This window comes from Ictalurus punctatus, chromosome 14, assembly GCF_001660625.3.
Source record: "Ictalurus punctatus breed USDA103 chromosome 14, Coco_2.0, whole genome shotgun sequence".
Classification (NCBI taxonomy): Eukaryota; Metazoa; Chordata; class Actinopteri; order Siluriformes; family Ictaluridae; genus Ictalurus; species Ictalurus punctatus.
Genome location: NC_030429.2, coordinates 20025086 through 20048026, shown reverse-complemented (window position 1 = coordinate 20048026; position 22941 = coordinate 20025086). Strand labels below are relative to the sequence as shown.

The following is a 22941-nucleotide window of genomic DNA, read 5'->3' as shown; positions in this document are numbered from 1 at the left end:
TCCTGAAGACTTTAGCTCCGACCATAATCGTGCCCACCTGACCATCTCATCATCGCCTTAAGAAGTTCTTGATCATCTAAAACAGGTGTGTTAGATTTTGGTTTGAGATGAAACCTGCAGGAAGGTAGATCTCAAGGAACAGTGATAGTGACCACTGGTCTAGATGAACATACTCCTCAAGATTTGTGAGGATATAATCAATGCTAGTTGATTGAAATGCCTACTGAAATCTGATTGGCTGAATGCAGCCATGGTTTTGAAGAAATTTAGTGATGGTTTAAAAATCCAGGTTAAAGGTTAGCAGATTGATGCAGCACAAAAAATTTCAGCTCAATTGGACTTTTGATTCCTGAAAAAAAAAAAAAACTTATTTGGATGAATTACAGCTGAGTAAATAAACTCTGCCTCTTTAGATTGATGGATGTGCGGTGGTCATATTGTTTACAAATGTCAATTTCAAACTTGTAATCATACACCTTCAGATCAAAAGATCATGAGCAACATTTAAGGCAAGTGTCTCCAAACTTTTTATATATATATATATATATATATATATATATATATATATATATATATATATATATATATATATATATATACCATTTATTCATCATTTAATCAAGAAAATCAAAATTCTAAATCTAAATAAAAATCAAAATTCTAAATAGGGATGGGGTGAACCTTAAATGGGAAAATGGGACATACCCAATAAACACACACACAGAGAGAATGACTGACTGAGTGAGTGGGTGAGAGGGAGAGAGAGTGGAGAGAGAGTGAGTGAGAGAGAGGAGAGAGAGAGAGGGAGAGAGAGTGTGAGAGAGAGACAGTTAGTGAGTGAGGGAGAGAGAGTGAGAGAGAGGAGAGAGAGTGAGTGAGTGAGAGGGTGAGAGAGAGGAGAGAGAGTGAGTGAGTGTGAGACAGAGAGAGAGATACTATATAATTTTAGTTCATTTACACACTTGGTCCATCCTGTATACAATGACATTTTTTACAGGTTTATCATTTTAACCAATCAGCGTTCGGCCATACAATCAGGCGCTCTCAAGAGCCAATCACATACGCGAACACATCACGTGACCAATGTTGTTGTTGTTCCTCCCCCAGATGTTATTTTTTCCCGCAGGGAAACTGTCAGCTCGATTGACCTCAGTATGGCGAAGTTCGCTTTTTAATGCTTTCACAGCGCCGTTACTTATACAGGTACGTGTCTTCTGAATGTTCTTGGATTATTTTGTTGATAAATAAGTGAGATTAATATATAGTCTTCAAGAGAAGCTAGTATCCGGTTCCGCTTAGCTTAGCATCGTCAGAGCTAGCTAGATCTGGTTGGATTTCTTATTTAGTTCATGGGTAATGAACCCAGATGTCTTATTCATTTCCGAAACTACTTCCTGGGTAATATAAACCTATAAAACTAAATCTTATGGACCAAAGCGTCCGAGTTGTTGTGTTATTAACTGCTGTAAATAACCTCACTACTAGGTGTGGATAAGTTGGTGTTGTATTTTCAATATTCCTTTGAAAAGTTAGGAATTGTGGGAATCTCTGGGGGGCTCACATGGGGGCTAGCACAGTGTCCTCCATACATTCATTCATCCATCCATCCATCCATCCATCCATCCATCCATCCTTCCTTCATTCATTCATTCATCCTGGAGGATCCTGAGCCTGTCTTGGGAACACCGGGCACAAGGCAGAAATACACCCTGAATGGGATGCCAGTCTGTTGCAGGGCATCACACACACACACACACACACACACACACACACACACACACACACTCACACTTAGAGGCAGTTTTAAAGTCCTCAGGAAATCAAAATGGAAGTTTTGTGGCTTTTAGTATGACTATTTTAACCCTAAGGTTATCTATAAACTAATGTGCTCCAAAACAACAAAATTCTCATTTAGAACAATATATGCATTCAAAATGTACAGTCTCTCTCTACCACTGATACGGATCAACAGTGTTGATGACGACATTCTGCACTTCTCATCAGATTTTCTGTCCAATCAAATACTCTCTAGACTCTGAAACGTCCTGCCCCCAATGTTCTAAAAGAAAATCACCTCACCAAAGTTGCCGTTGATGAGCGAGAGAAATCATATCAGCAGGCATGGGTCATGAATGCGTCTCTGGCTGTTTGACCGTGCATGTTTTATTCAGTTTTCCATCTGTACGTTTGAAATGGCTTGAATTCATTCACTGCTCGGGCTCAAATCCATGGTGTTAGCTAACTGTCAAGTACGGTTTAGCCCGGGCTGTTAGGTAAGCTAAACGCTATTGGTTATTTAAAAAGGGTGAGGCACTACTTGATATGTCCAGCCCTGACTTCCTGTATCGTTGGAAATTTCATCACTTCATGGGGACTTTAACAAAGCCAAATCACCTACCGGCACCTAGAAGAAGCCGACACAGAGAGAACTTGAAAATCTTGATACGGACAGTAACCCAAGGTCAGGATTGAACCTGGGGCGCTATGTCCTGTGAGTCGTAGTGCAGTTGCAGCATTGTTTAATTGAAGAAAATAATCAACAATCTCAAACGTAATGGATAACCATCAGAAACAAAAAAGAACAAAAGAGCAAGAACTTCTTTTCTCACTGACCATTTCCCAGTGATGAAATTTCTATTAGAATGAATGTAAGCTCATATCATGAATGTAATATAAGTGTACAGATAAGGAGGTGAGAGAGGACAGAACTTAACTGCTGCCACCTCGCTCTCTTCAGGTAGAGACTACGTCAGAGCTCAATCCCGATGGCGCCATTATTAGCAGGTAGTCGAACGCCATTGTGGGAACATTAAGAAAAAAGTCAAGTCAGAATTTGTTTGCAAAATAAATGTTGGACAGCACTGAAGATTAGCGTTTAATTAAAAAGACTAAGTTGTGAATGCATAGTCCTAAACTTATATATGTAAAATGATAAAAGTTAATTAGTTTCTCATTTCTGGTCACTCTAGAGACTTACTGGTTGTGCATCAATAATAAAAGCGAACATGCTGCATAATTATGGCTGTATGATAAGGGTTAATAATTGAAGAAGTATTTCTTTTCCTCACAGGCATCTCTGCGATATTAGGATGCGTTTCCTGATCGATGACGTCAGTGAAATGAAGGAATGACTAGTATATGGGTTTCAGATTCATATTTACTGTCTCTGAATAAGGCAGTACTTTTGTGGTACACACAAGGCCAGAGGTTTGTGACTCTCTCAGTCTCACCATTGTCTAATAATCCATCTGGTCAACTATATCTCAAAAGGCCTCTGAGCTACAGAATCCGAGATATCCACCATAACTGGAAGCACAGCCAGAAGAGCAGCATTCGGAGACTATGTCCCTGCCGAGTTAGTTTCCTGAAGCAGAAGGTTTTGCTGTACACCAGCGTTTCCGGTTTTAATACCTCGGCCTGCCTCGGTTCCAGCGACCAGAGCTATCGCATGTCACGACTCAAGAACACGTTGGAATCCGTATCAAAAGTCGTGAGTGGGACGCAAGCAGAGATTTTCTCCAGGATAGCCCGGCTCAAACCCAGTGCCAGAAACAGCGCCGTAGGTGCCGAGACAACACCTCTTCAAGATCAGAGGAATGGATCTGCTTTGGCTACATCTACACCAACGCTTGTATCTCATCCTCCATCATCATCTGCAGCCTCACCACCGAACACAAACCCGAGCCTTCCCGAGACCTCCTCTGTTCCAGTTCAGTGCGTCCAAGCGGAAGTAAAGTCCAAGAAATCTCAGTCTCCGATCTCTAAAGTGAACGGACCAGCTACAAGCACAGCATCTACATCAGCGCCTCCACCCACCCACTACACTGTCTCCAGACAGACTACACAACTCTTCCACCCAGGTTCTTTCAGCGTCAACCTAGACGAGACCTATAATTCCCTGGCGCACCACGTAAACTCTTATTTTAGCAGCTTCGCTATGGATCAAGGAAAAAAGAACGAGGCGAAAGATCGTTCCGACCAGTCGTCCACTTCCGCGCCTGACCCGAGCCACCAGAGCACTGATGACGCACCTGCTCACGTGCGTGTAAAGGATCAGACACCAACTGAAAAATCTGCTCCTGTCTCAGACCCAGGTTCTGCTTTGTCTTCCAAAAAAGGCCTTGGACATTACCTGACATACAAGCCTACCGTCCAGGCATTTGTAGGGAACTACATTGCCCCCCTAGTTCCCAGGTTTAGGACAGAACCAAAGCGTGCACTACCAGAAACGGATAAACCACTTCCTCCTGACGACGCTGCTTCAAAACCAAAGGAAATAGTGGAGAGTAAGGAGCAGAAAGCAGCAGAGGAAAAGGCCAGGAGACTACTGCTTCAAAGAGAGAAGGTACTGAATGGCATGCTAATAGTTAAAAATGAAGTAATAAAACACAACAAGGCATGACGTTATAGGAAAAGAATCACCCTGAAGCTGATTATTTTCCAATAACACATTATACTTTTTTCTTTGTTTTTCTATTTATATTCAGTGTTGTGGAAAGTCCTCAAACCCACGTAGTTCCTGTTATCATTTTTATAGCAGCTATAACCAGCCGTTCCCTAACCAGTCTTTCTACTTCCTCTCTCGTGAAGTTAATACGCAACTTATCCTGTTGCAGAGAAACGACGAAATGCAAAGCCGCCTGTCCTGAAGATTTTTGTGCCATGGAAAATAAAAAATTTATAGCTTTACCTCTGACTGTGACCAAGTGCTGATACTGGAGACTCCTTCCATCTCTTGACAGAAAGCTTAACCGTATCACCTATTTAAAGCTCGTTTACGTGGCGCATCCACTAGACTAGCGGTCGACCGATAGGGTAGTGTACAGATACCGATAAATAATTGGGCGGTACCTGCTGATAACCGATTAGTTTTTAATATTAATACAAAAATATTGCCAAACTTTATTACAAAAATAAACAGTACCGACTGTACCATGAAAATGTGTTGTACTTTTTGTAAATGAAATAAATATTAATATATATGAACTATTAATAAATATTAAAGCAAGTAAAAGATGTACATTCAAACCGAACCAAAAAGTAACACTCCATAATAACAAAAAAAAAATAGATGCATCCAAAACGAATCAAAAACACTTCCAATAACACAACAAAATTAGTCAGTGATGGTTATTTCGCCTCTAGAGGCCGCTCTCAGATAGTGTAATGACAGCGGACCCTTCTCAACCGGGAAACACAGTCGGTGTGGATTTTTGCCCATAACCGATCGGTTATCTGTGCCAATTAATCGACAACACAGATCAATCCAAGTTCCTGTTTAAGTTGTTACTATAGAAACGCTAACGTTTTAGAACGAGTGCATTAATATAAACCTTGCAGGTGGAACTACTGTCAGAGTCATACTGTTATGGAAGATTAATCCACACTTTCTGACCAATCAGAATCGAGCATTCAGTAACGCTGTGTTCTAACAGGATATATTATTATTTGTTGTAATTATTAGATTTATCTCCTAGAGTGTATTATAGACAGGATATTTGTTATTCTGGTATTGATAACCCACTGGTTCTTGATTAGGCATTTCTTTAGTACATCATACAGTATTATAATTCTGCTTATGTCGCATTTTGTAAGGGGTGTTTATCTATAAACAGACATGCCCTTGTTGAAACAAATACAAGTCCTGTGTCTTGGCCATAAATATAAACAATCTCTGGGTGTTTTTTTTTTTTTTGACCCCTAGAAAGATCAATGTACTGTGAAATATTTGGACTAGTGAAGTACAGTGATGTAAAACTATGGAACTGAATTCAAGAAAAGCCGTAATGAAACTGCATTTTTGCACAAAGCTTGACGTTTGGCATTTTAATAAGTGAAACCTCATAAGTCTCAACAACATATGATGAAGCTTTTCCGTTCAATATAGACACAGTAATGTGTGTAGATCAGCACGGTGCCTCATGTCACACGCCAGTGGTAAAGCCATCTGATAAGGAAGCAGTGAAAACATTATGCTATACTCAGTGTTGTTATGGATGACGGTTTAAATGTGATGAAGAAGAGCTCGTCGCCGTTAAAGTAGAAGTTAAATGTAAATCATTCTTAAAGTATTAGAGAAATCATGATATTAGTGATTGACTGTAACCGATTCTTCAGATCATTGCCCGGGTGAGTGTGGATAATCGGACACGAGCGCTGGTCCAAGCCCTGCGCAGAGCATCAGATGTGAGGCTTTATATCAGCAGGGTGGAGGAGCTGAGCTACCATCTGCTGGAGTTCCCTGAGACCAGGCTAGTGGCTGTCAAGGTAAGGCAATCAGAAAGGACAAAGTTTGTGCATGGAACATTTCAGTAGTTTTTTTTTTTTTAGTGTCTAAATGTTTTCGTAAAAAAAAAACAACCCAGAGATTTTCTTCATACTCACATGTGGATGCTGATGAATGTCAGCTACCCCATAAATTGCATCGTTCATCGCTATAACTGATTGCAATACAAAAAATCATGCAGATACAGGTCAAGAGCTTCAGGTAATGTTCGCATCAAACATCAGTATGAAGAAAAAGTGATTTCTGGGACTTTATCCGTGGCGTGGTTGTTGGTATCAGAAGGGCCAGTTTCTTCTGGGACTTTCTCACACGCAACAGTCTACACAGAATGGTTCGAAATACAAAATACGTCGAGTGAGCGACAGTTCTGTGGGTGGAAATACATTGTGAATAGAGACACATAGAGAATTCCAAGAAAAATGGCCGGATTGGTTCGAGCTGCCAGGAGGGATATAGTAACTCAAATAGTCACTCTTTACATCCGTGTTAAGCAGAAAAACATCTCCGCATACACAAAACATCAGACCTTGAGGAGGATGAGCTACAACAGCAGAAAACCATATCAGAATCTGAAGCACAGGCTCACAGAAACTGGGCAGTTGAAGATTAGAGGGGGAAATAAAGATCAGTTTTGGTGAGTCTGTGCTCATGATGGCCTCAGATTCTGATGTGGTCTTCTGCTGTTGTAGCCCATCCACCTCAAGGTGTGATGTGTTTTCTGCTCACCACGGTTGTACAGAGTGATTTATTTGAGTTACTATAGACTTCCTATCAGCTCAGACCAGTCTGGTCATTCTCCTCTGATCTCTCTGGGTTTGTTTTTTCGCTCCATTTTGTGTAAACTCTAGAGACTTGTGTGTGTGTGTGTGTGTGTGTGTGTGTGTGTGTGTGTGTGTGTGTGTGTGTGTGTGTGTGTGAATTCCCGGGAGATCAGCAGTTTCTGAAATACTCAAACCAGCCCGTCTGGTATCAACAACGATACCATGCTTAAAGTCACAGAGATCATATCAGCACGTTGCTCTCAATAGAATGAACGCTAGTCCCTTGTGAATGTGGCCTAATGCTGATGTGGTTGTTCATGTCAGTTCAGCTGCGTTACCATCATGACTACATTTTGTAGCTTACTGTTGTTTTGTTACTCCTACCTAATAATGTATGAGTAAGTGTTTAATAAATGTCCAGAACTGATCTCTGAGCTGACTCTCAGGAAAGTTGTATTTTGGGTCAATGGTAAAACGGTTGTCTTCATTATGTGGAAATTTGTATTAAGCATGGTGGTGGCAGCATCACGGTATGGGGCTGCTTCTCTTCTCTTCAGCTGGGACGAGGTGGGGGGGGATAGTCATTGCACTGTCTATCTATTTTGGCACAAATCCTGCAGAGCTGTGTTTAGACTTTCTGTTAGACTAGAAGATTTTCCCCCTTCAGTATGAAATTTGTATTAAATGTGTATGCATAGCCTATAACAAGTGTGAGAGGTTTCATTATTTTTTTAATGGTATATTTAGTTCGTTACAGCTTTTCTAGACACTCATAGCGCTTTACATAGTGTTGGCGTGGTTCTCCTAAACCACCACTAGTGTGTAGCATCCACCTGGATGATGTGACGACAGCCATAGTGCGCCAGAACGCCCACCACACACCAGCTATTAGTGGAGATTGGAGTGGTATTGGTTTTGTTCTCACCAGGAGAAGGTGATTCCATGCTTGCTGCGCCTGAGGCAGGCTAATGACCCAGCTCTAAAGGCGGCGGTCAGAGAAGCCCTCGCTCTGGTGGGCTACGTTGACCCGGTGAAGAGCAGGGGGATTCGCATACTGACCATTGATGGTGGAGGCACAAGGTATGCAGCCTAACCTCATCAGTCAGCTCAGAACTCCAAAATAATCCCAGCACTAGAAAAAAATGACCGCATCAAGATTTTTTTTTTTTTTTTTTTACTTTACAGTTGACCTTGTGTGTCTGTGTGTGTGGTTTTACTTTCAGAGGACTGGTGGCACTTCAGACTTTACAAAAGCTGGAAGAGATGTCTGGGAAATCAATTTACCAGCTTTTTGATTACATTTGTGGTGTTAGCACAGGTAAGATAAGGTTTTCTTACATCTCTGTATGAGTATGAAAACTTTCCTGTGAAGAATATGTGAATACATTGCTGTAGCTAAGACACTGCATGGTTGTCCTTGTTTAATATTGGCGCACATTGTGCTTACTCGAGAAAGTGACTCTGTTTGAAAAGATGCACTGTATAATAGTGACAACAGTTTCATAAACTTTCATTCTGTCATTTTTGTCATATTTGAGCATTTTTTAATTGATGATCTGTCGCAGTTCACCGTATGAACACCAGGGGGAGCTTTAAGCATTGTTCATGTCAAACTCGGCTTTCTCAGATTATCCTGTCTTCTTACCTTCAGACCTGAACTAGGGAAATCTGCAGTAGTATGGTCCCAAGTGTATTTCGCAGTGCATTCAGTATTTATTTGAATACCCTGTTCATCCTTTTCCAAAATTATGGATGCTGCCAAAGCCTGTATAATCTCCTGCAAAATCACAGGATTGAGCCATTTTAGGGATTTTCTGTGCACATTCAACCACACTGGCAGTGCTATGGTGTGTGTATGTGCATAAGAGGTACAAACCCATAATGCTGAACCAACTCTGCTTCTTCTGAAAGCTCCTCCTCCAGGGGTGCTGGCCTCAAGCCTCAGAGTAGCAGTTGGTCACATGAGGGGTCTGCTCAGATCAAAAGACGACCTGGTGTGTTTCAATTACTTAAAACCTACCGGATATGAGCAAGCAGCTTCATTCGATCTTTATTCTGGACACATTTCAGAATCATGAGTTATTGGCCAAATAAACAAGCTAATAGAGGAATTTGAGTCGGTTGTTGAGCTGTCCTTGTGCTTACCGATATTACAGCAAGATAAAGACAAGGACATGGACAACAATGGCAATATAACAAATTCCTGATACACTATGTGCTCTACAGAAAATGAAAGCTGAGGAATCATGTTTTTTTTTTTCTTCTGTTCACATTTATTCACGCAGGCAGTTCTCGCCAATGTGAATCATGATTCTGTGAGAATTATTTTTTCTATATCCTATATCTAGTATGTCCATTAATGGTTGTTTGTTTCTCCTTAGGTGCAATATTAGGCTTCATGTTGGGTGTGTATCATATTCCCCTGAGTGAGTGTGAGGTGCTGTACAGAAAGCTGGGCTCTGATGTCTTCAAGCAGAATGTCATTGTGGGTACCATGAAGATGGGCTGGAATCACGCTTTTTATGACTGCGAGGTCTGGGAGAAAGTTCTGAAGTGAGTAGTGTCAGTAAGTTTCTGCAAAACAAAGACCAGTGACATTCCATTGGAAAAATATAGATTTTTGTTCTGACAGACATTGATCCTGTAGATGTGTGGGGTCATTTTGTTTGTGTGTATGTGTGTGTGTGTGTATGTAAGATCTATTTATGGTTATGTATTAAATTCCTGACAGAGACAATAAAATCAAAGAATAAAAAAATTCCCCTTTTTAAACAAACCTCGGCAATGATGTCCACATCCAAAAAGCTAGATTTTGGTCTAATCTGATACAGAACATGATTCCAATTGTAGTTCAAATGACACGTGATGAGTGGACTGTTGTTTTCATACGTGAACTACTGTTTGCTTTAGTCAGCATTTTTCATTGTTGTCCAGGGAAAGAATGGGCTCCGACCTTCTGGTTGAAATCTCTAGAAACCCGGATTGTCCAAAGGTTAGTGAATGAAAACAGAACATTCAGGTTCAAATGATTGAGTTTATTCAGATTTGTCCTGACTAAACCATGATGTCACATAGCTGTGTTGTTTTTATATGATCTCTAACAGGTGGCAGCAGTGAGTACGGTAGTAAATAAGGGCACGCCGTTAAAGGCGTACGTATTCAGGAGCTACAACTTGCCAGTAGGCGTGCGTTCCCACTACAGAGGTGGCTGCCAGCACAAGCTCTGGGAGGCCATCCGAGCTTCCTCTGCTGCTCCTGGATACTTCCAGGAGTTTACACTGGGCACTGACTTACACCAGGTATGATCCGGCATCTCATATAATTTTTCCTTACGTGCTTTGTATTTAAACTGTTTTTTGCATCATGTTGCCAAAATTGCGTCCTTTTTTTTTTTTTTTTTTTTTTCTGATGACAGCCTTATGACCTAAAATGAATCAGTACCTCATTGAGTCTGCATTCATTTTTCCTGACATTAAAATTTTCCTGTGATTCTTAATAAAAGCTGGAAATTGAAATTGTGAGTACGGAAGCGTTAGCATCGACAGACCAACAACGTATTCAGTGTTTTGCCCGAACTTCAAACTTCGGCATGTGCAGTCATGCGGGCTGGGAATCGAACCTCTAACCCTACGATTAGCGGACAACCCGCTCTACCACCTGAGCCACAGCCGCCCGTTTAATTAAGCTTGCGCATTATCACCATCACCCAACTTCACTTCTCCCATAACTTCAAATGTAACAAAATGTGTTAACTTCACTGTAGTTGCAGGTGTCCTTCACTGTCTCCAAAATCGAACCGCACTAGCGTGTTAGGAAGTAAACAAAACAAAAAGGTCAAATGAAAGCTGAAACGCATCACGGCAGTGCCCAGTGGCTTTTCAGTAAACTCTCAGAAGACTCTCCTGAAAGCCATACTGGTGCTCATTCATCGTATATGATGAGGCAGTTGTTTACTGTTGATTGTTTCCATTTACTAATGTGCACCATTTGGTGCTGTCCTTATTGCACTGTCAGCATGTGTCAGCAACATGACTGCAGAAGGGAAATGGATAGATACATAGAGAGGAAGAGCTTTGCAGACATGACGTCCGTCATGAATTAACCAGAAACAGCAGACCACTTAAGCACCGTCACTAGCACTACTTCTAGTCCATTAGAGACTGACAGAGAAAACTGACCGGACAGAAAAGCTCTCACGTCTGTGGTTGTTTTAAGACTTGTGCTGTCTTTGACAAACAGCATCTCAGTGCAAGCTTGGCCTATAACCGGATGCCCAAGACACAACCTGTGCTTTTATGTGGAAGCTCTATTACACCAACGAACAGGGAATATTTATAAATTTTGACGTCTTGCGTTGTATGTTTTTACATTCACCATCAGATTAAATGAAAAAAAAAAGAGTTTGTCTAGTTTTACTTTATCTGCTCTTGGAGTAAATTGTCACAGAGCAGGTGTTGTAGCTGAGCTCTGTGTGTTTAATTGGATCATGTGGGATTGATGGGGAGGAATGAAATAGAATTGTTGATGGGTCCCTGCAGAGCAGGGATTTCCTCCTTTGTATGATTTATATATATACTCCTTATACACACTTACTGTACACACTGACTTCGAGAAAGTGGAGCACATGTTTTTTTCACAAGCCTGATCTCTATCTAAGCTGAGTTTGAACCATGTTGCAAACCAAGAATCATGAAAGAAGCAGCTAATGCAAGAAGTAATTTTAGTCAAGGCTTCCACTACAGATTAATCCTAAATCTTCTTGCTAATTTATTTATTAGGGGCCGTCTTCAGAGCTGCGTTAAGCACGCATAATGAGGATTTGATATTAAAATTACATGCACCTCTACAGCCATAGCTGCAGACTTGTGTGCTATTATGGATGTGGGGCGGAGTTTGAGTAAAACAGAAACATGTCTCGGTTATGTGTGAATCTGCACTTACCGTAATTTTCGGACTATTGAGCGCATCTGAATATAAGCCGCACCGACTAACTTTAAAAAGAAAAATTTTTTGTACATATATAGGCCGCACTCGTCTATAAGCCGCAGGTGTCCACGTTGTAACATGAGATATTTACACAGAAAGATGTTGCACAAAGATTTTTTTAAAAACTTTTAATTAAATACGTACCGTAAATGCTTTTTTCCGAACAGTGCCTGTAACACGGCTGGTTTAAAAAAAAAAAAATACAGTTGCCTACCAGGAAAAGTCATTGATCGCTATCTTCATCTTGCTCCTGCGCACTAAAACCACTAAAGTCGCCTTCTTCAGTGTCGGAATTGAACAGCCTCAGAATTACCGGTACTTCGTCACACACTTCCTCAGTCTCTCTTTCGTTGTCGCTCTCAATGTCACTTACGTCTCGAGGCAAATTCGCCCTTGAGCTTGTGCTGTCCTCTTCATCACGCAGCAGTCCAGCCTTTTGAAACCCGCTGGTGATGGTAGATTTTATGACACTGCTCGACGCTGTTAGGATCCACTGGCAGACCAAAGCAAAAGTTTCTCTTCGCATGCTATTTCCTTCTTCGACAGCCAGATCGATCACCTTTAACTTGAAAGCTGCATCATATGCATTTCTTCGTGTGTTTTCCGTGATGAGGGTGTGTGCATGAAGCGCAAAATGACTGATCTGAAGAATTTAGTGTGAGTGCGTTTGATTTAATTTGAACCACTGAATCCACTGTGACCTGTTCGGTAATTTCATTGGTCCGATGTGACGAGGCTAAATGTTTTGGCAGCATGAAGCACGTTAGCTCGTAAAAATCCATAAATTAGCCGCGTCATTGTTTAAGCCGCAGTGTTCAAAGCGTGTGAAAAAAGTAGCGGCTTATAGTCCGGAAATTACGGTAAACTTAGCTATTTTTCTTGCAAGATATTGACTCAAGTGAGGAGCAGTGCAAGACCACAGTATGTCACTCGGAAATTCATGTTTTCTGCTGGAAATACTATAAAAAATACTAAAAAAACCCCCCAAAAAACCTATGAATTGTTATTCACACAGAGCACACTGGAAGAGACAGCAGCATAAACGGAGAAATTTCTTCTTTTCTCCTGAGGATCTCTTTTTTTTTTATTTATTATTGATAAAGTTATGAATTGACTTAGTTATCCATAAGCATCGCTTGGTCAGCTTATTCTTCAAACCATGGGTATGTGGGGTTTGTTTTTTGTTTTTGTTTTTTTTACGGGAGAGTGCATCCAATTAACAAAATCATTGACTTTATTTGATTAATTTGACGAATCAAAATAGCTAATTATATGTGTGATGAATTTGATTCTATCCATGCACACATTACAATTTCATGACCTCCATTTAGTATATCTGAATGGCTTCATTCACTATAACTTCATTTAACAATGATCTGTTGGTGCACATTATAAAAACATAATAGGATATGCTGGATAAAGTGCTATTTATAAACCACTGCATAATAAGGGTGGCTGCCATATTCTTAAATTAAATCAAATTTACTGTGATTAATATGATCATTATAACTAGGACTGTTCATGAAGCAGTATATGGGGAAATACACTCACCGAGCACTTTTATTTCTATTATGAACACCGTACTAATACTGGGTAGGGCCTCCCTTTGCTCTGAAAACAGCCTCAAGTCTTCATGGCATGGATTCCACAAGATGTTGGAAACACTCCTTTGAGATTCTGGTCCATGTTGACTTGATTGCATCACTCAATTCCTGCAGATTCTTCAGGTGCACTTTCATGCTGTGAATCTCCCGGTCTACCACATCCCCAAGATGATCTACTGGATTCAGATTGGGAAGGTCACTGAAGGACACTGAACTCATTGTCATGTTCATGAAGCCAGTTTGTGACGACTTTTTCTTTGAGACATGGTGCATTATCATGCTGGAAGTAGCCTTTAGAAGATGGGTAAATTGTGTACATGAAGGGATGCACATGGTCAGTAACAATACTCAAATACGCTGTGGCATTCAAGCGATGATTGATTGGTATTAACAAGCTCGAAGTGTGCCGAGAAAACATTTCACACACCATTACACCACCTCCACCAGCCTGGACTGGTGAAAATCCCAGGAGATCAGCACTTATAGAAATACTCAAACCAACCCGTCTGGCACCAACAATCATGCCACGGTCAAAATCACTGAGATCACATATTTTCCTCATTCTGATGGTTGATTTAAATATTACCTGAAATGGCTGTCCCTTATCTGCATGGTTTTATGCATTGCACTGCTGCCCCATGATTGGCTGATTAGATAATTGTATGTATGAGTAGGTGTAAAGGTGTTCCTAATAAAGTGCTTGATGAGTGTATATTAGATTAAATTAAATGTTTAAATTATTTTTTCTTTTTATGTTCCATTGTATTACATTTGACTAGTTCTTTAATTCAGTCTGTATTTTCGGTCCATAATTTTTTTTTTTTGTTGGTCACAAATCTGGCAACCTAAGAGACATGTAATACACACAGGTGCTTTGCATAATCTGAAAGCAGAGCACAGTAAATCGACTTAAGTGTGTGTGTGTGTGTGTGTGTGTGTGCGCAACTTTTTGCAGGTAAATATTCTGATGTAACTTTTTTTTTTTTTTCTGCACACAGCCCTAGCAGACTAAGTAATAATTGATCAAATATCACTTTGAATTACAGCACTAGTGCGTATTTTGTTAGTTGGCAACATTTTGGTTTCTTCTTTTTCTTTAAAATAAATAAATAAATATTTTATCCTGACCATGCAGTTCATAGCCACTTAGAGTACAAGTATAGAAGCTCACACACAAGAATCTTTATGGCATTGCTATTGACGTGCCATGCTTAATACTTATACACCAATTCTTTTAAATGCCATCTTCCTATAGTTCCCAGAATATGAGCATGCACACACTTCTCCTTTTTGCTTTTTTGGTTTTGCTGGTGCTAGGGCCCTCCCAAGCTCCTTTAGATGGTATCTAAGATGGCATTGAGTGCCCTATTATGCCAATGACAGCCTTCTTCTAAAACCCAAAGTTTAGCTCTGAGGTGCAGACACTGGTGGACCCTGCTGTTCTCTGTTTACTGCTTTTTAAAAAGCATCCGACAGGTTTTCAGCACAGCAAAAGCTCTGAGGTAACGCTGTGTTTCATATGGTGCCCTTTTATTTTTCCACTCATGCCCACCTAGCGTTCTGCTTCCTTCCAATCACATCACAATAAGCCACTTGTCTTGCCATTACTAGCCATGTCATATCTTCAACTCCACACAGTACATGTGAACTTATTATGTATATTGATTTATTTATATCACAGTGTGGTTGAATTCTCTATTCTAAGTGGATAATAAACAGTAGTTTTATATTAATGTACTTATTCTCAAACCTTACTGTTTTTCACAGAAACAGCTCATAAATGTGGATGCTCGACATAATTTAAGACTAATAGTTGTTGACATTGGTGAAGTTTTTTTGTTAGGAGTTATTTATTTACCATTAATAGAAGGAGTTGTAAGTTTGAGTGCTTGAACTTGGCAAAGTTTCCAAGAACGAGAACGTCTTCTTGGCGGAGGAGTTTATTCTTTCCGGGTTCTCTGTAAAAGAGAAGGAGGGAGTAAAGCACGTGCTAGTAAGGCAACGACTGTTACGTTAGTGATGACAGGAACTGACTTGTCGTGGACATTCTATAACATTAAATGCCAAACTTTGAATGTGCAATGCGTCATTCATGAATAAATTAAACATTGTAATCGTGGGCCAATCGTTGTGGTATAAGCAGAATAACACACTTCAGACCATGTTGTTAGATGAAAATAATCGACGTCTTGGTGCTAATGGCACTGTTTTGCATCTTTGCCATATCGCACCACCCCGGTGTGGATTAACAGTAAGTTTATAACAGCACCGTCTGCCGTGTGTTATTCCTTACAGAAATAATTGTCTGAGAGTCAAAATGTAATGGAGTTAACACTGTTTATGCTGAGCCCACTTCCTTGTAAACTGTCCTACAAATCAAAGAATGAAAGACTCATCACCTTTCAAGAAGATTGACATTGGCAAGTTGTCATCTTCCCCAACAATTCTGCATCATTTACATATGCAGGCTTTATACCATGGAAGACCCAGAGGCAGGAAGTCGGTTCTGAATGCCCACGCATGGCATCTTTTCAGCAGTTGCCATGGACTCTGCCATGGCGGCATCCAGGCATGAAGGCTGGATTTGCTTGTTTGTGAGCACCCTCGCACAGCTGAAAGGCAGAATTTAGAAAGTGCATAGGAGAAGTGAAAATCGAGCCTCACTTACTTCAGCTCTCGAAGCCTATAGCTTCACGCTGTCTGCATTGTTTCCAGAAACATACACGTGAGCTAATAGGATGTCTGACGTGATGCAAAAGGAATGGAAGGCTCTTTATTGGCTTAGCTGTTAAAGTGGGTGTATTCTCAGATTGTCGTACTGGCACCATTTTTTTTCTTTAGATACTCCTTGAACACTAAATGCTGGAAGGCTCATGGCTGCCAGGTGAATGTTTACTGGGCTAAAACATACCTACGGTGCAGGTTGATTGCTCTGGTATGACGCCTATAGAGATTAGACGTTTGTTGATTATATTGACTGCCTAAGGGCATGGTGAAATCTTATAGCCCAGATGGTTTCTCTCACATGCAAAATGGAGATGAAATGATTTATCCAAGACAGCCATGTTTTTTTATATGTTGCATGTATTCTTATTCTTGATGTTTCATTCACTCACGTTGAGTGATTACGAACATTTATAATGCATGAATCTCAAATTCAGATCTGCTTCACAATTTAATTTATTTTCATTTGGGGTTTATGGGGTGCATTTTATTATGCATGTGTGTGTATATATAGAGAGAGAGTTAATTGGTCATTTGCAATTCAATAGTGTGAAATTAATCATCAATTGATTCCAAAAGACCAGAGGTTTAATATCAAGCTTAGGCATGCGTGCATGTTTATGTGTGTGTTTTAGTCTTTTGTGATATAGCTTCATTTCCTGGTGTGGTCCTAGCCTGAGGAGAAGGTCTGCCTTGCCCAGATGGGACCTTCTTTTCTCACGTTTTATGACGACAACCTCATTTGAATCCTCTGCCTCCTCAGGTCAAAGGTTACAGTGGAGAACTAGTCAGAGTAATTGCATAATGTTGCGTGTAATGACCTTTTGCCCCAAGCAGTCAAGTGAGAGTCATGGCTGTCCATCATATTAAAGCATCAGTGCTTTATGTTCTAGTGTGGCTGGAAGGCGATGATGTTGACCCTTGAATTTCGTGTTCTTTCTCATTACTGGGCCGTGCTAGATGACACTACTGGAGCATGGGAATGAAGACGACTTTTATAACCCATCAATAATGGATTGATCAATATTGTTTGATTTTAATGGTAAGGAATCCTAGGAATGTAAGGTCACAGGATATAGAGGAGCATTTCTGTTATAATTTGCCTAGGGTGTACTTGGTTCTCTTTTTTTAGCTTGAGGAAATGCCTAGACTAGACTATAGAAAACCTATAGAATAGTTTAATTATTCCTAACATTTTAAGTTCTTCCATTTAAAGCGCTGTATCTCTGGATCATCATCGACTAGCAGCATTGCTGCTGTCATTGCTGTTGTCATTGACCGCACAGTTATAGATTTATGCCTGGGAATGCTCTCTGTGCTGGTGTGGGTGAAGCACATTTTGGAAGGTTTGATTATCCCCTTTAAGGTGGGGTGGATCGCAAAAGTCAAGATAAATGTTAAGATTAGCAGATAGCATTTATTTATCCATCCATCCATCCCTCCATTTTCCATACCGCTTATCCTACACGCATTCACAGCGGAGCCTAGAGGCTATCCCGGGAAACACTGGGCACAAAGCAGACAAACTTTTCCTATCAGCGTTCCCAAAATTGCCAATAAACTTCCAGAGCAATGGTTAGAATCAGTAAATCAAACTTTGATATAATTTGATAACGGAATCACCTTTCTTTAGACTTGGCCCATTATACAACAGTTAGTTCTAGTCCTCTAATTTGATTGGTCGAGTGGCATTCCAAGAGTGCTTATATTTCCTATAACCGGACTGAGACGTTTCACTCTTTGAATCACTCTGCTCATCTGTGTTTGGCACTTAAAAATCCACTTCCTAGTTTAAAACTGTTACTGCAGTAGTGTTAGCGACATCATCAGCAGACGTGATGATTTACGGCACTCTCCCTGCGGCCTTGTCCCCGTGGCGAAATCGCAGCCGTGCTGATATTCAGTATAACCGCACACTTGCTCCTGAGATATTGCTTAATTATAGTAGCTGTAAGCAACCATTTTAAGATCGTCTCACTACCAAGGGATCTGTTGCTTACACTAGATTTTTTTTGTACATTTCCTGCACTTTTGTTGTGTTTTGTAGTATCAACTTGTCCTATAATAGTCATCTCCTAATTCACTTCTTATTTACTAATATTAAAGATGTTTCCTGTGGCTGCCTCAGCTACAGAATGCTGTTTATTTTGCTTGCACGATTCAAAACAATGTGTTTTAGCATACTTTCTAATCTAATTATTATTCCACCAGCAACTGCCACCAAAAGTCGACCACCCAGATCTGTGTGTATGATGTTTAGTGAATTTGCTCCAAAGCCCATGACAAACTGAGGGAAGTAACCCGACCTCTCGCTCTGCTTGATTTCAGAAAGAGTCAAATTTAGTAGACATTTCCTGAAAGAAACTGACCTTTCCCCTGCTACATGCTGGGTATTTGCCCGACAGCCTTGGCTTTTTTTTGTGCCATGATTTAATCCAGCTTTAATCCAGTGTGCACATTGCCTTTAAGCACGCTATTGTTTCAAACCTCAATCCGCTTGGATTTAAATACACCTCCATTAGAGTGAGAACATGGCGTTGGTCCAGATATGGATCTCTACAAGCGAGAAAATGCTTCAAAGGAGCCAAGAGCTCGAATGCCCATTGGTTGGTCTTCAACTCTGCTAGCAAATGTGACAACCTTGTTTATGTCTCACTCTCTCTGTCTCTCTGTGTCTATTTCTCTTTACCTCCTTCTCTTCTGTTCTCTCTCAAGTCTCTGTTAACACACAGATCAATTGGTTCTCCTATTTTCTTCTGTCCTGGGCATGCATTTGTGAATTCCTTGCAGTTCTTTTGTAAATTAACTATTGATTCATCCAGAAGTGTACACCCACCTTACAGACTTGCGTGTTCCAGGTAGTTTGGCCAAATTTTAAAACTAGATTAAGCCTTGTTTTTATTAAATGCGAAAACGTCGGACCCACACGAATTAAATTAATAAGCGCTTCTGAAAAAGTCATTACTGTGCTGATGGTCTGCTATTGCTCATAGCAATAGCTTGATCTCTACTTAATGATTTGAGAGTGCTGGGGAAATGATTTTGTAATTGTAATGGTAAGCCAGTTAGTAAATAACGAATGCATTATATTCAGTATAAAATGTGTACTATGAAATAATATTGTCATATTAATGCATATACTTCCATATTATTGGTAATCTGGGTCATTGTCGGTGTATGTTCTCCTTGTGTTCGTATGGGCTTCCTATTGTTCTCTGGTTTCCTCCCACCTCAGTAGGTAGATGGGGTAAATTGCCCTTAGGTGTGAATGAGGTGTGTCTGTGTGTGTGGTACCAGCTGTGATGACTAGAATTCCATCTATAGTGTGTTCTGCATCACTACCTCAATGTTCCCAGGATCTGCTCAAGGTCCATCCCGACATTGTAAACAGGATAAACCAGTTACTGAAGATGAATGAATAACGAATTGATAAACTTTGTAAATAAAAAAGGCCTGTTGACCTTTGTCTGTGTTTTGTCTTGCCAGTTTTGATTGATTTGGCCATGCGGACATTTCATGGCACCCTTGCTATCAGAATGAAGTTGCAGACTGTTCATTTGGTTTCTGAGCCCACTGGGTTTCCACCAATTTTATTACCTAGCCCCTAAACCCCATCACACATCCATTTTCAGTTCTGCCCGCCAAGTTCTTTTCTCTGAGAAACCTTGCGGCACCGACACATTTTCCCAGTTCTTAGGATGAAAGATGCTGTTGTCTTGTATGCACTCTTCATATTGACTGCCAAACTCCCTTACAGGGGAACATTGATCTTAGCTTGGCGAGCCAACTCATTATGTCCAGCCTGGAGTGGCGGAGCTGAAAGACAGAACCGAGACTCCAGAGGCTCAAACTTCTCCTCTAAAACAGATGCCTCAAGAAAGCACCAAACCACGGAGGCCATGCCTATGACCTTCAGTCCACTAATGAGGGACCTTGCCTTGCCATTTGAAGCTGTCCCTTAACAACATTGGGATTATAATATGGGTTACTTAAAAACATAATGGTGGATTGGCTTCTCTGAGTTGCCTCTAGGTGCGAATGAGTGTGTGAATGTATGTGTGCATGTCGCCCTGAGAATAATGATTGAATGAATATTACTTAGGGAGTTGTTTTAAGCAGCCCAAAAGCATACCTTGCTTGTCTGTAACCTTTTGACCTGAATTTCAGTAAATACATGGTGATGCAGTATTATTTTAGATTTAACGTAGAAAATGTGTGTGTGTTCTATGTAAATAGGTAGTAGTGAGACTCACCAGACTCTCTCTTTCTCCTTGTAGGATGGTGGTTTGCTGATCAACAATCCAACAGCTCTGGCGATCCATGAATGCCAGTGTCTGTGGCCGGGCACCCCGCTGCAATGTGTCGTTTCTTTGGGCACAGGACGCTTCGAGTCGGCCAGCAAGAACACTGCCACCTACACGAGCCTGAAGACCAAACTGACCCACGTCATCAGCAGTGCAACAGACACGGAGGGTGGGTATGAATGAACATGGTGCCAGAAGTCTTGTATTGAGACATTGTGTTGCGTGTTATTTCATTTATACCAAAAAAAGTAGTTTATCTGCTAAATGAACTCACTAGAAAAAGATGATGGAAGTTCTCCTTATGTACATTTTGATATGATCATTGATGGAAACAGGTCTTGGAAGTGGTTAAATGTCTGGAGTCAGGTTAAATGTCTGGTTAAATGTCAGTTGGAGTTGATGCAGTGATGAATAGTGCTTATTGTTTAGCATGTGATTAAGTGTGCATGCGTATAACATCAGTCCCTCTAGCATTTTGCGATCGCAGAAATCGGCACAAAACAAAGCAAACTCCACGATATTCGGAGGAGCTCGCAACCGCAGATTTTCGCCAAGAGTCCTCATGTGACGTCGTCACAACGCACATTCAGCCAAAAAGAACCCTTCGATTCACGTGCGTCGAACATGATTATAGCTAAAAGCTCTCATTTACCATCAAACATCACTGCGTGCAGAATGAATTCGTTCAACTGCAATTTCACCAATTCAAGTAGTTTTCTGGAAAAAAAAAAAGCACAAAAAACTCCAAGTTGCAGCACAAATTTTGAAAAAAACAGAAAGAAATGCAGCAAAATCAAGCAGTTTTGGCCTCAACAATCAGAAAAACCAGTCATGCCTTCTGTAGCCCTTCCATTAGGGATTAAATAGGGTTTAAGCATGGAGGTTATTTATAAATCTTGGATTAACAGGCTTCTGGCCTGGATTTCTCACTCCCACTGTTTTCCTGCAGCACCAAACACTCGGAGATGTATGTTTCAATATGTCTTTCAAACCAATAGTACAATAAATCAAATTTTGATACAATAATACTTTCCATTCAACTTAAAGGAGCCAGCTTGTCTGTAGAACCCACACAGGTATTATGCAGTCATTAACGACAGACTTTGCACTTTCATGCTTTTGTTTTTCAGTTACAAAGAGATAATGACTGATATAATATCTAATAGATAGAATAAGCGACTGATGGTTATTTATTACACCTTTAAATCATGACCCACTTTCTGAGGTTTGCTTAACTGAGCACATGACTGAGCAGTAATGCCCTTTAGAAAGCGCTGCCGGTTCACTGGTTAAGTCATCACGCTGTCATGCTTGGCCGGTGTGTAATGAGGTCGCTGATCCCAAATTTAAAGTGAGAAATGTTGGAAAGGGTATTTAATGTGGGGTGACTTGGCAGACTTAAAAATAACAACGTTATTGGTGTAGTTAAAACCTATTTGGTATGCTGTACCATGAGTGTAGTGAATATAGTGCGTCAGTGTTCAGTGGTTTGTCTGAGCACTGTCAGTTAGACAGGAATACTATTATTATTTAATGATTTTAGACCAGTTTGAGATGGATGGTTGTCAGGTGTGAATCCCAACTGAAAACTGACTGAACAGGCTTGAATATGTTGCCGTATAAGTCACGAAATAGGGTAAAGAAATAGAATTTCGAGAAGTTGATTGACCTGTTTTGTTTTAATTTATTGATCATGCTGTTTTGATGTTGATCAAGTGTCTGTCTGTCTCTCTCTCTCAGAGGTGCACACCATGCTGGATGCCCTGCTGCCTCCCAACACATACTTCCGCTTTAACCCGTACATGACCGAGGACGTGGCTCTGGACGAGAGCCGCAGCGAGAAACTGAACCAGCTACAGGCGGAGGGAGCGAGATACCTGGAGCGCAACGAGGAGAAGCTGAAGCGAGCCGTGCACGTGCTCACGCAGGAGAAGAGCTCGGCTCAGAGGCTGCTCGAATGGATCCGTCTCAAATCACACATGTACGCCGACCTTCCACTTATTTCGAAACTATAGAGGGAATTATGTCACGGAATATTTTGATAGCACTTACTGTTTACGGTATACGATTAGAGTGGTGTTCTGGGCACAAAGGCTGAAATTACGTCCGCACTTCTAATGTAAAAAAAAAAAAAAAAAACGAAAAAAAAACACTTACTATAAGGTTGAGGTGTAACATTTGCCAAAATTATGACATCATTATTATCTAAACGCTTGCATTATTTATAATGATAAAAGCACTTACTGATGAGATCTGCTGAGATTTAAAACAAACAA

At 40.6% G+C, this 22941-nt stretch overlaps 1 protein-coding gene and 1 long non-coding RNA gene across 2 annotated transcripts in view; one reads left to right on the top strand and one right to left on the bottom strand.

Moving 5' to 3' along the window:
• The first annotated feature begins 1070 nt into the window (after positions 1–1070).
• The window catches only part of pnpla8 (patatin-like phospholipase domain containing 8), a 21909-nt gene continuing 38 nt past the window's right edge, over positions 1071–22941 (top strand). Inside the window, exons 1-10 of the mRNA XM_017485988.3 lie at positions 1071–1203; positions 3071–4345; positions 6118–6267; positions 7976–8127; positions 8271–8365; positions 9429–9600; positions 9982–10039; positions 10152–10346; positions 20639–20834; positions 22406–22941. The exon at positions 22406–22941 is cut by the window's right edge and continues 38 nt beyond it. Coding sequence (XP_017341477.1) covers positions 3128–4345; positions 6118–6267; positions 7976–8127; positions 8271–8365; positions 9429–9600; positions 9982–10039; positions 10152–10346; positions 20639–20834; positions 22406–22680 — 2511 coding nt within the window. The 5' untranslated portion in view covers positions 1071–1203; positions 3071–3127 and the 3' untranslated portion in view covers positions 22681–22941. The remainder of the gene's footprint in view (positions 1204–3070; positions 4346–6117; positions 6268–7975; positions 8128–8270; positions 8366–9428; positions 9601–9981; positions 10040–10151; positions 10347–20638; positions 20835–22405) is intronic.
• On the bottom strand, positions 15464–16201 carry LOC124628864 (uncharacterized). Its single transcript, XR_006983617.2, has 2 exons — positions 16037–16201; positions 15464–15595 (listed from the first exon to the last, which is right to left on the bottom strand). It is a non-coding gene; the product is annotated as an uncharacterized LOC124628864 (long non-coding RNA).